We start from the raw sequence: 16,553 nt of genomic DNA, 5'->3' as shown, positions 1-16,553 counted from the left end.
TTTCCTCACATACTATGAAGGCAGTATGATATAGAGGAAAGAACATGGCTTTGGAGATATAGGTCAGAAACCTATCAAGTTTGGTAAGTCCTCTGCCTCTTCATTCTTACAGAAAATCATAAATGGAAGTGTGTTAGTTTAATATCAGTCGATTAATTCAGTCCTTTGAAGAGAGGAAGTCTAAAATAAGGTTCAAATCATTTATTATCAGTATTCTTTCTTTCTTTCTTTCCTTTCTTTCTTTTCTTTCTTTCTTCCTTTCTTTCTTTCTTTCTTTCTTTCTTTCTCTCTCTCTCTCTCTCTCTCTCTCTCTCTCTTTCTTTCTTTCTTTCTTTCTTTCTTTCTTTCTTTCTTTCTTTCTTTCTTTCTTTCTTTCTTTTCTTTCTTGACAGGGTCTTGCCCTGTCACCCAGGCTGGAGTGCAGTGACATGATCATGGCTCACTGCAGCCTCAGCCTCTTGGGCTCAAGCATCCCTATCATTCAGCCTCTCAGGTAGCTGGGACCATAGGCTCATGCCAGCATGCCTGGCTAATGTTTTTAAAATATATACTATTTTTAGAGATGAGGGTCTCTCTTTGTTGTCCAGGCTGGTCTCTAACTACTGGGCTCAAGCAATCCTCCTACCTCCACCTCCCAAAGTGCTAGGATCACATGCATGAGCTACCGCTCCCAGCTGGTACTCTTTCTTATTATTAGTCTGTGATTATTCTATTTGTAAGAAAAGATCATTGACCACCAGTGCAGAATTATGGTAAACTTATCTTGTTTTGTTTTTGAATAATGTCAGAGGCTGTTATTTTGCAGAGTATGATGAAGAGTTGGCCCGATCTATGAAAACAGTTTGGTCTGATTATTGTTTCATGGGTATTTTCTTTTGTATTTGGTATTCCACGTAGAAATCACCTCAGCAGCTTTGTTCTGAATTTTTGCAAAAATGTAACCATTTTTGCCAGATGGGGTCAATATCCTACTTGATGGTTTAGTTGCATATATAATTAAAAGTGTCATTATTGATAATGAATTTAAACTTGTAGAAGAATTAGGTCTTGGCAGGGTATAAATTGACAATGTAGTATGAAATGATCATATTATAAGAAAATAACATATCTTGTGGAATTTACTACATTCATAATTACAACCAAGCAGCCAATACTGTGGAGATCTACACAGACATATAAGGCAGAATGCCACATCTCTATGCTCTCTCTTGTTCCAGTTTTAAATGAATTATGAGAAATATGGATTGGTCATTTTTAGGAGCCAGCTAGTTTTTACAAAATGTGAAACCCAATGAGAAATTATTTCTATACCAACTTCTCATTTTATCACTAAAAAAGCCCACAGTTATTTGTCTGACTGATGTTGGAGCTACCTGATTTGATTTGATTGATTGATTCCCTTTTTTACTTAGGGAATAAGAAGATATTAATAGTATACTAAGCAATAAAACATGAGAATGACAAAGCAATTCAATTAAGCAGGTAAATGGCATTATGAGCTGGGTTTAAAATAATAAGTATGATATATGTTTTAGATAAGGATTAGTCACATTTGCTAGAGGTAAGAGGGGAGTGAGTACATATGCATAATAACTGCTTTAGTAGTAATCTGTTTGGTGATGTGTGATGTTACGGATAATGTGCAGAGGTTAGGTACATTTGAAAAAGTTGAAAAGTCATCTGAAAGTAGTGTAAATTTCAGAAGAAACAGTGGGAGAGAGTTGCTGCTGATATTGCCTGGTTTTCTATTATAATTTAAAAGCAAAGTTATATAGTCACTTGAGTGGAAGTGATATGATCTTTGAGGTTTTAGGCAAGTATAAGCCACTTCTGGTTGGTTGTCTTCAAACATAGAGTATACAATAAAGCATATAAATTTGATATAACAGATGGTTCTTAGGTACTTACATTCCTTCATGGCATATTAGAAGTGCAGTAGCACACAGGCATAAAGATGGGAACAATAGACATTGGAGACTCCAAAAGTAGGGGGAGGGATGAGGAGAGCCAGGGCCATAAAACTTCCTGTTGGGTATTATCTGGGTGACAGGTTCAATAGAAGCCCAACCCTCAGCATCACGCAATATTATCCTTGTAACAAATCTGCACATATACCCCCTGAATCTAAAATAAAAAAATTTTAAAGTGCAGTAGCAAGAACATTATTTTGGTTAATGGAAACAATTTTATGTGGTTGAAGTGACACTGGACCTGGAGAGAGAAACCTGTGTTTGAATCTTTGTTTTGCTTCTTACTAATCGCATGATTTTAGGCAGGTCGCTTAACCAATCTAAACATCTGTTAACTTTATTTATGAAATGGGAAACTGAAAAACCTGCCTATAGGGTGGTTGTGGGGATTAAAAGAGATAATATATTTAAAAACCTATTTTAAACAAAAGTACAATATATGTTTAAAACTTTCTTCTGTCAAGTTAAAAATGAATAAAACCTATTAGAGACTATTGAATGTGAAACCATGGCTTTGATACAGAGGAGTATATATTTCTGGAGCTTAGGCTGTGGAATTAATTTTGGATTCCGCTATTTAGTGTAATTTTCTCAAAGGTAAGTCATATATTTTTTCAGAAAAAAAATCTAGATAGCTATTTCTTCACAGTAAGTACAGTATAAAGTTCTTCAAAAATTCACTAATAGTAATTTAAAGAAGAATTTGATGGTGAAAGTCATTTTCAGCATTTATACAATACTTAAGAATTATATGCATTTTATGATTTATTCCTTGTTAGATGTCATCTGAATTATGCCCATATAATCCTGTCATGGAAAACATTTCCAGTATTATGCCTAGTAATGAGATGGATCTACAACTGGATTTTATATTTACTTCTGTTTATATTGGTAAAATAAAAGGAGCTTCTAAAGGTTGTGTTACAGTAAGTATATTTTCTTTAATTTTCTTTTAGTTTGGATCTTGGACAAGGCATTTTAATTTTTTTCCTTTTTTTTCTTAGTACAAATAAGAATAGAATTAAGGTTTATTTTAAATGGGACACTTTGGATATGTTGAAAGTCATTATACCTAATTTGAAATGTGTCTTTCATTCTCCCCTCCTAAAATCCTACCTAATCTGACTACTCTAATGAAAATCATGTGTGAAAAAAAATCACATGTATTGATAATCTTTGGGTTCTAAAAGTTATTTGATGGTAAAGTAAAATTTTTTTCAAGGTATAGTTTGGAGCATAAAGAAGAAGTCTTGTTTTGCCAGTTTAAACGGTTGTAAACTGACTTCTCCAAATTTCTAAATTAAGGATATCCAGGAACTAATCCTACTCTGTTTTTCTAATTAAAAAAGAAAATACTCCTCCTCACCTACTGTGTATGAAAGTGAGACTGGATTCTACTTGGTTCTCTATTTTTTTTTTTTTTTTTGGGTGGGACAGAGTCTCACTCTTTTACCCAGGCTGGAGTGCAGTGGCGCACTCCACTGATCTTGGCTCACTGCAACTTCTACCTTCTGTATTCAAGTGATTCTTGTGCCTCAGCCTCCCGAGTAGCTGGGACTACAGGTGCGTGGCACCACACCTGGCTAATTTTTGTATTTTTTGGTAGAGATGGAGCTTCACCATGTTCGCCAAGCCAGTCTTGAACTCTTGGCCTCAAGTGATCCACCTGCCTCAGCCTCCCAAAGTGCTCAGATTACAGGTGTGAGCCACTGTGCCCAGCCAGTTCTCTATACTTTCTTACCATTTTGACCTTTTAAAATCCTAATCATCTTTTAAAGCTTCTCTGATATACTGACTCTTCCAGGAAACTTTCCCTAATCCCTCCTTTTCAGACAGAATTAACTTCTCCCTTTGCTATACACTTATAACACTTCATTTTACTTCTAAGATTTATTCTGTGTGTTTTATAATTACTTATATTCTTATATAAACTTCTCCATTAACCTTTTAAGCTGCTTATGGTGAAGAGCCACAGTTTTAGTTCCTTTTATAGCTTCCATAAATATTTCCACTCTAAGTAGGCACTTAAATGTTTGTTGAAGTGACTGTGTCAGATTTAGTAACTCAGGCATTTTTTATAGCAGTTTCATTAATATTTCACTGTGTTAGGGATAAGGCAGAGAATATAAAAATGCTAAGATATGGTTTCTGCTTTCAGGGAGCTTTTAATCTAATGGAAGAGACAGACACATAAATATTTACTTTACATTATGGTAAAATATAAAACAGAAGTATGTACAAGAAGGGTGCATATGGCAATGGATATCTATCAATGTCTGGAGGAATCAAGAAAGGCTTCACAGAGAAGACAGCACATGAATAAGACATGAAGTACCTGTTGTTTACTTGGTACCCATGCAGACAAAGACCTAATCCCAAATTCTGGGAACTGCAAATAATAGTAGTTTGTGATATAGTCACCATTGCTTCGAAAGCTCAAGAATGAATTAAAATTAATATTTTTTTGGCCACTGGTTTTAACTGATTTTGGCATGTCTGGGGTGATTTTACAATTCTTTTTCTTTAAGGAATTTTATTCATTTTTCAGGATTTTCTCCCCTATTTTACTTTATTATTTTAAATTCAGGTTTACCCAGTTATTTCTGTTGAGTTCTTTTTGATGGCAAAAAGTTGGATAACCTAAATATATGAGAGTGATGATTAGCCAGGGGGAAGGAAAATCCAATATAAATATTAAACAATGGAATTTCTATTAATTAATATATTAATTATATTATTACACAGATGGGCATGTTATGCTCAAAAACCAAGATCAAGCAAAAAACCACAAACAAATTAGTAAAGGAACAATATTACAAACACATATAATCTTGCCTATTTAGAGACAACTGCCACTCACTGTATAGTATATATCATTGCATATTCTTCATACATAGATAGATACATTAAAACAAAGGGATATTACATAATATGTACTATTTTGTAACTTACCATAATTTCATTAATTTAATTCCTCTACTTATTTTGGGATATTTGGGTTGTCTTTAAAAATTTTTAATTGTTGGTCATTTCAAATTGTCCCAATATTTTACTATTACAAACAGTAGGGAACTGCAAATATTCAGTAAGCATTGTAAAGTGGTCCTAAAAATTAATTGTCAGAAGTCCTGGCCAGGGCCATCAGGCAAGAGAAAGAAAGAAAGTACATTCAAATTGGAGGAGAGGAAGTCAAACTATCCCTGTTTGCAGATGACATGATTCTGTGTCTGGATTCTATATATATATTTATATATATTATATATAAATTTTCTAGATATACGATCTCAGCCCAAAAGCTCTTTCAGCTGATAAACAACTTCAGCAAAGTTTTAGAACACAAAATCAGTGTACAAAAATCACTAGCATTAATGGCTTTTCCATATTCTTTATATGTGGACAATTTTTCTCAAGGGTAATAGCTTTCCTGTGAAATAAGGTGTAAGCACAGATTAAAAGTTTTGCCACATTCTTTACACTTGTAGGAGTTTTGCCAGTATGAATTATCTTACCTACAATCAAGTGTGGCAACCATATAAAGGCTTTGTCACATTTTATACATTTCTAGGGTTTCACACTAGTATAACTTTTTTTTTTTTAATGTATTGCAAAGTTGGAGGTGTTGGTACAAGCACTGTCACATCTTTCAGGTTTGTAGAGTTCCTTTTCAGCATGAATTATCGTTTGTCTCTTAAGAATTGAGAACTTATGGCTAGGCGTGGTGGCTCATGCCTGTAATCCCAGCACTTTAGGAGACTGAGGCAAGTGGATCATCTGAGGTCAGGAGTTTGAGACTAGCACGGCCAACAAGGTGAAACCCCCTCTCTACTAAAAACACAAAAATTAGCCAGGCATAGTGGTGGGCACCTGCAATCCCAGCTACTTGGGAGGCCGAGGCAGGAGAATGGCTTGAACCCAGGAGGCAGAGGTTGCAGTGAGGTGAAATCATGCCATTGCCCTCCAACCTGGGTGATAAGAGCAAAACTCTGTCTCAAAAAAAGAAAAAAAAAAAGAATTGAGAACTTGTTGTAGGCTTTGCCGTGTTCTTTACACTTGTAGAGTTTCTGTCCAGTATGAATTATGTGTAATAAGGGTTGAGAACTTCCTTAAAAAGCTTTGTCACATTCTTTATATTTGTAGGGTTTATGTAGGGTTTATGTTCCATATAAATTCTCATATTTACTAAGAGTTGAGGGCTGGTTAAAGGTTTTCTCACATTCATCACATTTATAGGGTTTCTCTCCAGTATAAATTATCTTATGCTTATTAAGGGTTGAGGAACATTTAAAAGATTTGCCACATTATTGACTCTGTAGGGTTCCTGTGCAATATGAATTATTTTATGTTTATTAAGGGCTGAGGACCAGTTAAAAGCTTTGCCACATTCTTCACATTTGTAAGGTTTCTCTCTAGTATGAGTTCTCTTATGTTTAGTGAGGCTTGACTAAACCAGGTGAAGGTTTTGCCACATTGATCACATTTGTAGGGTATATCTCCAGTATGAATTATCTTATGTTTAGTAGGGTTTGAGGAACAGTTAAAATTTTGCCACATTCTTCACATTTGTAGAGTTTCTATGAATTATCTCATGTTTAGTAAGGGTTGAGTATGAAATGAAGGCTTTGCCACATTTAACACACTTGTATGGTTTCTCTCCAATAAGAATTTTCTTATGTGAAAAAAGGGGTGAGGGGTGGTTAAAAGCTTTGCCACGTTCTCTACATCTGTAGGGTTTCTCTCCAGTGTGAATTATCTTATGTGTAGTAAGGTTAGAGGCAGCTTAAAGGCTTTGCCAGATTCTTCACATCTGTAGCGTTTCTCTCCAGTATGAACTTTCTTATGTGTAGTAAGGGTTGAGGACTGGTTAAAAGCTTTGCCTCATTGTTTACATTTAAAAGTTTTTTTTCCAGTATGTCTTATGTCTGTTTGACTTTGAAAATTTATGAGAGACTTTCACATATTTATCACATTGAAATATTTTTCTCTGGGTAGTTGTCAAACATTGGTTAAGTCCATTATAACCGCTTTTGTGCACCTTACACTCATCCACACTTTTACAGCTTTTTTTAAACTGTAAATTATCATGTCCACATTTTTCATATCTTCTCAGTATCACTTTTTGGAAAGAATCTTTTATGCTCTGCTCTGGCCAAAGATCTTGGGCAAAATGAGAACATATAACTGGGGGTTTGGCAATCATCTTATGTCTCTTCGTAGTCAAAGGTTTTTTCCCTTGCTCCAGACAGGTCATCAGGTCTGGCTTAGAGACAACAATACCAAGGAAGAACAGGTTTCTGTAGTTCTCTAACATCACATCCTTGTATAAATTCCACTGTGCAGTGTCCAGGCAATGCCACTCCTCGCGGTGGCTCACGCCTGTAATCTCAGCACTTTGGGAGGCCAAGGTGGGTGGATCACCTGAGGTCAGGAGTTCGAGACCAGCCTGACCAACATGGTGAAACCTTGTCTCTACTGAGAATGCAAAAATTGACTGGGCATGGTGGGGCATGCCTGTTGTCCCACCTACTTGGGAGGCTGAGGCAGGAGAATTGCTTGAACCCAGGAGGCGGAGGTTGCAGTGAGCCGAGATCGCGCCATTGCACTCCAGCCTGGGTGACAGAGCGAAACTCTGTCTCAAAAAAAAAAGAATGTTCATAGTTAATAAAAGCATTAAAAGTGCAATTACTGTCAAAAATTCTTTCAGAAAATATAAGCCTTTAAAGTGAAGAAGAGTATTTATTCTGAAGACAACCGTTACAAATATAAAGGGGGTTGTAGTACCTTTACTTGTATCACAGATCTTATTGCACACATTTTGTACTAGAGGAAAACCCTCAAGCAATTGCTCAAGCTTTTTTCAGCATCAGGGAATTTATATTGGAGAAGAGTCCTGCAAATGTAATGAATTTGGAAACACTTTTTTTTTTCAAAAATTACTGCTTAGAAAACACCAGAGTTTATATGAAAATATATTTTTGCCGATGCAGTAAATATGAAAAAATATTTAATTCAAAATTGATTCTATGTAAATATCAAAGAATTTACAGTAGAATAAGGTATTGACACTTCAGACATTACACGAAATCAGAGTGTTGAGTATAAAAACTAATCTACAACTAAAGTTGTTAGATAAATTATTTGTATATAACTTTAAAGGGAGTAGATTTTTTGAAGTATTGTAATTACATTGAAAATGTACTTGTTTCCTTGAAAAAATTTTTTTGAAAAGTGAATAATGATGTAATACAGCTTTCAAATTACTTTATGCTGTTATTTTATTCCTATTGTATTCACATGTGAAAGCATATGATCAATTGTTGCTGCATCAGAGATATTAGAGATTCTTTTTTATTAGTTGGGCATTATTTATGACCTTTTCTATAAACGAATAAGGAGATTAAAATGTAAGATGCATGATGAAAATGTAAGTGGAGAGGCTCTTTGTAGTTAACTTACATTAAGTAACGTATAAGGTAGGTGTTCAGAGTAATACTTTTCAACATTATAGTGAGAGGAAGGAATGATTAATTATAGTTAAAAGTATATTCAAATAAATTAGTATATTATTTTACTAATTGTACTTTTATGTAATAAAATGCAGTACATTAAAAAAAATCACTAGCACTCATATACACCAACAGCAACAAAGCCAAGAGCCAAATCAGGAATGCAATCCCACTCACAATTGCCACAAAATGAATAAAATAACTATGAATACAGCTAACCAGGGACGTGAAAGATCTCTACAATGAAAACTGCAAAACACTGCTCCAAGAAATCAGTATGACACAAACAAATGGAAAAACATTCCATGTTCATGGATAGGAAGAATCAATAGAATTAAAATGGCCATCTTGCACAAAGCAGTTTATAGATTCAGTGCTATTCCTATCAAATTATCAATGATATTCACAGAAATATGAAAAAGTATTTTAAAATTCATATGGAGCCAAAAAAAAGAGGCTGATTGCCAAGGCAATCCTAAGCAAAAGGAACAAAGCTGGAGGCATCACGTTACCCAACTTCAAACTGTGCTATAGGGCTATAGTAACCAAAACAGTGTGGTACTGGTACAAAAACAGACACATAGGTCAATGGAACAGAATATAGAGCCTGGAAATAAAGCTGCACACCTATGACCATCTGATCTTTGACAAAGCAGACAAAAACAAGCAATGGGGAAAGCACTCACTATTCAATAAACGGTGCTAAGATAACTGGCTAGCCATATGCAGAAGACTGAAGCTGGACCCCTTCCTTATACCATATACAAAAATCAACTCAAGATGGATTAGAGACTTAAATGTAAAACCCAAAACTGTAAAAACCCTGGAAGACAACCTAGGCAATATCATTCTGAATATAGGCACAGGCAAAGATTTCATGACGAGGATGTCAAAATCACAACAAAAACAAAAATTGACAAATGGATCTAGTTAAACTAAAGAACTTCTGCACAGCAAAAGAAACTATCAGCAGAGTAAACAGACAACCTACAGAATGGGAGGAAATATTTGCAAAGTAGGCATCTGACAAAGGTCTAATATCTAGCATCTATAAGGAACTTAAATTTACAGGAAAAAATCAGCCCTATGAAAAAGTGGACAAGGGACATGAGCAGACAGTTTTCCAAAGACATACATGTGGCCAAGAAGCATATGGTAAAAAAGCTCAACATCACTGATCATTAGAGAAATCCAAATCAAAACCACAGTGAGATACCATCTCATACCAGTCAGAATGGCTATTGTTAAAAGGTCAACAACACGCTGACGAGGTTGCAGAAAAAAGGGACACACTTGTTGGGGGGTGCAAATTAGTTCAATCATTGTGGAAAGTAATGTGGCGATTCCTCAAAGAGCTAAAAACAGAATTACCATTCAACCCAGCAATCCCATTACTGGTATTATACCCAGACAAATATAAGTCATTCTACCATAAAGACATATGCATGTGAATTGCAGCACTATTCATAATAGGAAACACATGGAATCAACCTAAGTGCCCAACAATGACAGATTGGATAAAGAACACGTAGTGGGAGTACTATGCAGCTAGAAAAAGAGTAAGATCATGTCTTTTGCGGGAATGTGGATAGAGCTGGAGGCTATTATCCTTAGCAAACTAACATAGGAACAGACAACCAAATACCGCATATTCTCAGTTATAAGTGGGAGCTAAATGATGAAAACTCATGGACACAAAGAAGGGAGTAACAGACTCTGGAGCCTACTTGAAGGTGGGAGGAGGGAGAAGAGCAGAAAAAATAACTATTGAGTACTAGGCTTAATACCTGGGTTTCAAAACAATCTGTACAACAAACCCCTGTGACACAGGTTTACATGTATAACAGACCTGTACATGTACCCCTGAACCTAAAATAAAAGGTAACAAATTTTATTTATGTTTGCTGGAACATTTCTTATAATTAGATTAAAAACTTAAATGTTTAATTATAGGAAAGTGATTTAGCAAATCAAAGTAAATATATGCATGTGAACAAAGGCTGAGAAGAATTCTACAAAAATTAGGACAGTTATGATGGAGAGAATATAAGCAATTAAAAAAAAATTTAAGTATAATCAATAACCTAAAAAAGGGAAAAGGGTAAAAATTTCAGGTTTTTCAGGTTTTTATGTATATTCTTTTTCAGACAGTTCAGGATGCACTGTAACAGAAATTAAAGAACTTTTTTTTTCTTTTTTGGTGGGTAAGATATTAGAGAATTAAATTAATTTATTCTCCATACATTCAGTGACTATGCGTTAAGCATTATTGTAGACACTGGAGATAGTGTTCTGACTCTCACAGTAGTTACAATTTAGCTGAATTAGAAAAATACTTATAGCTGGAAATTATTACATAAATTAGAGCCATGTTCCTATAGTTAGACACTGGTTATTTTTTTAGTGTAGCAAATGCTTCAATAAATGTAAACATTGTCTTTCTTAAAAGTCTTTGTTGATAGTACGAGAAATTAAGTAATACTATATTCAGATAACTATTAGCTATTGTAAGAAATTATAAAATAGCTCTTATTATTAGCTTTATTCTTAAGTTTAAACAAAGTTGGTATGATTTCAGAGAACTAGGTTTACCTTACTGCCACAAAATTTTTCTTATTTTTAAATCTAGGGGTTAAGTCTGCTGGGAGTAGGGTTTTAACTCTGGAGAGGTAACCTATTGGCTTAGTCATTATTCAGAGGGATAAATGAATATCAGATCCTTGCCAAGTAGAAACGTTTGATAGCTCCCGAGCATTTGATGGGGGAAAGTGAGAGAATAGTGTAGTGCGTAGTGGGTGGGGACATGCAGATGTACTACTTATACTTTATAATTTGGAAGTTATGGCTGTGCAAATTCTGAAAGGCAAACACCGCTTCTGTTTATTTGTTAGTACTAATGATTTACGTTTGCCAAGATATATTTTATAGGATTAAAGACCCTGTGAAACATGCCAGAAAGAGTTTGGAAAGGGACAGTATACATTAAATATGGTGGCAGTTATGTGAAAGTAACAGTAATTAGATATTTGATTAAATTATGTAACATTCTTGATCAGATGCTAGTGTCTAATGGTAACAACTTCCTTGATTAAGGGTCTTACTAAAGCTGGAAAAAGTTCAGTAAGTTACCTAAGTTTACCTACTTACTACTTGTGTAAGTGGTAGAGACAGTAGAGGCAGGATTTTAACTCCAAGCTCAGCTTTTAGCTAATTATGATCTATTGCCTCACATTTGGTTTTCATGGCTGACTTACTCTATGGAATATAGGGTTTTATATTTGTGAAAGTACAAGATGAAATAATTTTTAAATTGGAAAATAAGTGGAGTCAAAATAAACCTGTGGTTTCACTGAACATTGTTTGATACTTATATGGAGCTCACATACCAAGAACATTTTGATTTCGTTTTGTGCTCACAGACCATACCCGATTTGATCAACAAAATGTATTGAACAACAACAACAAAACTTAACCAAGTAATAAATAAATAGGTACAAATTCATTTGATATTCATGGAAAAACAAACTTCAAAGCAGAAGTCTGCTTTAGATAGTACATGTAAGATTTAGCTAGGTGCTCCACAACCCTATTATAAAAGCAGCTCTTAAGGAAGTCAGATATATACAAAAGGTACCTAGAGAAAATAAGTGTCCTGGGACAGAAGGAGCAGAAAGAGCAAGAACCTCAGTTGGAAGGGAATTTATAACATGAAACAAAGAAAGATGAATGCTAGGAATGAAGACGGTGGTGCCCACCTAAAAGTCATCCAGGGAAGAGGGTGTTCTGGCTTAGGGACTTAATTTATATTACCATTTTGACAGGTGCATCACTACTGTGAATGAAGTTGAATCTATGACTTTTGTAGCCATTTCACATTAAACAACTGAATTTTTTAGTTCTGCTTTTATGTGGTAAAAGCAAATTTTAAAATTATAATTGGTAGTTTTTGTACAGAAACAGGATATTCACATCAGGTTGGACACAAGCCTTCTGACAATTTTAATTTCTCATTATAAAATAGTATGTTGGCATTTTGGTTTGTTTAGCAGTTTCTTGTGAGTTTGGTTAGTGTGAGTTCATCACCAAGGGAATCATCGTCAGCTGCTGAGTCAGCAAAGCCAAAAATCAAACTCTGTTTTATGGACTATTTATATTTACCAGAGTCACTGCTACTTAGAGGTCACTTGGCAGTTTCTTCTGGGCTTTGTCTTAGTCTTTACATTTTCAGAAAACATTTTTGAAAAATATATTTATTAGTCTTACTGGTTTTTGTAAATGAGCATATTGAGAATTAAATTACTTACATGGGGTTCTTAAAATTTCCATAAAACTAAGTCTTTGTAGTGAAATATTTTATTGGTTTATTGATAAAAAGGCTTGAGCACTTATAATGTAGACTTTGAATATGTACTTGTGATTTGAAAAAAAAAATTTGAATAGTAACACATTTTGAGTGGTAACTCATTGTTTGCTTTTTAATTTTTTCTTCAGATCACAAAAAAATATATTAAGATCCCATTTCAAGGTAAGTTATCATTCTCTTATGAACTTGTCTTTTTACTATAGTTTTTAGTATAAATTTAAGTAAAACTAAGTTTAATAATGTTTCACCTTAATATTTTTTAGCAATTCCAAATGGAGTAAAAATGTTTTATAATGGACTTGTTCTGAAAATCGTATGCTATTGTTTTAATGACTATAAATCAAACAGTGTTAAAGGATTCATGGTGATTTCTTAGCATTAACAGAAACACAGTTCTGATAGATAGCAACAATATTTTGGTATATATAAAAATGGATAACAATAGTAACTATAAGAAAAGAAGCATAAGGAAAATGTTTAATATTGCACACAAACATGTAAAATGTTTTTGCATAGAGGGTAAGAGAATTTTATACAATTGCATATCTGACTAAGGGAAAGTAGACTGGAAAATGTACCTGTAACTTATAGAGACTCACACCATTTTCTCATTCTCTTCCCAACTGAAAACCTTTCAGAATAAATTATGACACTAAGAAAACCAATAAACAATAGAGGACAATCTATTTATATAATGAATTATAAAAAGAACAAGGAAGAAAAACACACAAATGGCATAGATAGGAATTAGAGAAGAAGAGGCTTCTGTTCCAAGATTGGAGATGCTATCAAAGTAGCTTTAGTTGGATTAGTTGGATTTAGTTGGATTCCACAGATACTTTATGTACAGAATCCAAAACTATGTTATGATAATGTTCTAATAATTTGATTGCTTACTGTATCTTAATTAAGTATTAAGAATATAAAGGGCACAGAATAAGTATATTGATAGTCCTAAAGAGGAAATATTAATAAATTATTAAGGAATAATATTTGTTCTGTAGAAGAAACAAAAAAAGTCATGTGATTTTAAAAGGGGATGATAATTTCAGAAAAGATAGCACTACAGTTTATAGTTAAAGACCTGGGTAACAGAGCTGCCTCTCAAATTCTTGCGATACGAACATCAAAAACGGTATTTTAGATTTTCACAGTTAATATTTATAATATTGCTTTCTTTTTTATAACTTCTCTATTGCATATAAGTTTTAAAAGAAATTTTATTACAGATTGTGGAAAAATACTCTCTTCAGTGATAATAGGTTTATAATTTTATAATGAAAGAAGAAAATATTAGTCTTCTTCCTCAAATCCTGTCCAAGTTCCCATAAATCTTTTTAAAACAAAGCATGCGTATAAAGGTTTTTGTAGGTGGGAACCTGAGGGTCTAAATGTTTCCTCTTTTTCTGTGCAGCTTGGGAAAAATTGATTTATCCATATTTATATTAGGTATTAATTATGTTTGGCTGTTAGTAACAATGGCATAAAGAAAATATTTTATTTTTCTTTCACATAGAAGAAATCCAGAAGTAATCTGACCTGATGTGATGTTTCCTTGGTCATCGGGGGCACATGACCCTGACACATGAGTTGCATTTTTCTATTCTGTCATTCCTGACGTATGACTTGCATCCTCAAGTTTATCTCATGGCCATTATTGTAGCTCAGACTCCATCATCATATTGATATTTTAGACAGAAAGCAGTAGGAAGGGGAAACCGTAAACAGAGCACATGCTACCAATCTCTCGCCCTTTTAAGGAGCCTTCTTGGATGTCCATGCGACATAACCTTTTCTGCTTACATTTTATTAGCTAGCTAGTCAAGCCCACACACCCATTTGTAAAGGAAGCTAGGAAATAGAGTTTTCAAAACTGTGTATCTTGCTTCCCTCAGTAAAATTAGGGTTCTGTTACTGAGGAAGAAGAAGAAATGGGTAAGTGGGTAGGCAACTCCCACTTTTAGTATCTGCTATACACCTGTAACAGAATAAACCATATATTGGGGGCAGACTTGGTAATGAGGTATAAATTTTTCTCATGATGGTGTTAAATTCCCTTTTTTTAAAAAGATAATCTTTTTTAAAATTATTATTATTATACTTTAAGTTTTAGGGTACATGTGCACAACGTGCAGGTCTGTTACATATGTATACATGTGCCATGTTGGTATGCTGCACCCATTAACTCGTCATTTAGCATTAGGTATATCTCCTAATGCTATCCCTCCCCGGAAACCATCATTCTCAGCAAACTATTGCAAGGACAAAAAACCAAACACCACATGTTCTCACTCATAGGTGGGAATTGAACAATGAGAACACATAGACACAGGAAAAAGATAATCTTTTAAAGTTGTCTTCCTAAAGAAAATTTAGCTTTCATTCTAAACACCAAGAACAATTAGATTAGTAATAGTTGTGTAGATTTCACAGAAATAGGATCAAATGTACCTGTGGGGCTGTGAGCTTCATGAGAAAGAAATGCTGAGTAGCATTCTGAGGGCTCTCATTCTGGTTTTGATTTAAGCTTTGCTGCCAGTTTTTACTGACAGTTTTCAGAATGGAAGAGTTACAGTATGAAGAATAGAATGACTGGCTTGGGAACATTAAGATGACTGGTAAATACTCATCATGGAAAGATTTTCATATTTTAATGTTCATGTGAATCACAGGGTTGGAGTGGGCTGTTAAACTGAGATCTGCTAGTTCAGTGTATGTAAGGTGGGGCCTGATACTCTGCATTTCTAACAGTCTTCCAGATGTTGCTGATACTAATGTCACAAGCTCAGCTTAGACTACACTTTGAGTAACAAAGTTCTAGGAAATAATGCTGGGAGGAATACTAAGAGGTGTGTTTCAAATAGGTGCCCATCTTGGGTTTACGCTTGACTGATATTTGTATTCCAGTTCAGTTGCTTGCTGTCTTGCAGTTGAACTAAGTGACCTTCAGGACTTCTTTAAATCAGTTTTTTTTTTTTAATGTTTCTTTGAATTAAAGAGTAAAAGCCCTCAGAGGAGATTCCTTTAGCTCCGTAAGAGGGAGAAAGACCTATAATTTAGAATGATCATCTAGAAGTTTTGAGAAATAAAACCTGGAGGAATTTTAAAAGAAATGTCTCCTTAGACCATTCAGAACCTCCTAATTTTCTTGAGACTCTTTTGATAGTGGCTCATCTGTATAGCGGAATGCAAATGCCTTAGGAGTAGAAAGATGGGCAGGAATTGGCCTATGATAGCACTTGTGATCTTGGTTTATATAGTATTGACCAATATAGAAAAGGTGGAAATATATCATTTTCTGAGTTATACTGTGCTTAGTTTTCTGCACTGATAGACATTTTTTTCCTTTTTGCTAACGATTATCAGAATTCCTGGAGAGAATTCTCTCCAGACAGAGTTTTTATGCTATGAATATTTAATCTCAAATTTTCCCTCTCTGGTTATAACTGAAATCATATAATGTGAGAGATTAAATCTCTATTTAATTGTCATTTAATAATTATTTAGCCCTTCCTAATTGTAATGTGATTTATTTTTACTCTAATAATACTGCTTGGGGCATTTTAGCTAAGGTTAGCAAAGTGCACTGGAAATATATTTTTGAAAAAACTTCTATATAATTCTCTTTTTTTAAAAAAAGTAGTGTATTAACAAGTGTCATACAATGTTTAAGTGGTGTATTCTTAAATGGATTAATTTTTTAAATTGTTATCTTTT

The 16,553-nt window shown here is 34.1% G+C and overlaps 1 protein-coding gene across 25 annotated transcripts in view; it reads left to right on the top strand.

Annotated features, from left to right (window-relative positions):
• Positions 1–16,553, top strand: part of SENP7 (SUMO specific peptidase 7) — a 199,069-nt gene that overhangs the window by 158,722 nt on the left and 23,794 nt on the right. For all 25 annotated transcript variants that reach the window (XR_010155284.1, XR_008547289.2, XM_001146469.6 and 22 more), the window contains 2 exons: positions 2,750–2,896; positions 12,965–12,998. Coding sequence is in view for 23 of the 25 variants with exons in the window: in XM_001146469.6 (XP_001146469.2) it covers positions 2,750–2,896; positions 12,965–12,998 (181 nt within the window). In the remaining 2 variants the exon portion in view is untranslated. The remainder of the gene's footprint in view (positions 1–2,749; positions 2,897–12,964; positions 12,999–16,553) is intronic.

The sequence above is a fragment of the Pan troglodytes genome, chromosome 2, assembly GCF_028858775.2.
Source record: "Pan troglodytes isolate AG18354 chromosome 2, NHGRI_mPanTro3-v2.0_pri, whole genome shotgun sequence".
Lineage (NCBI taxonomy): Eukaryota > Metazoa > Chordata > Mammalia > Primates > Hominidae > Pan > Pan troglodytes.
The sequence above is the reverse complement of the archived record's forward strand: the minus strand, read 5'-3'. Positions and strand labels throughout refer to the sequence as shown.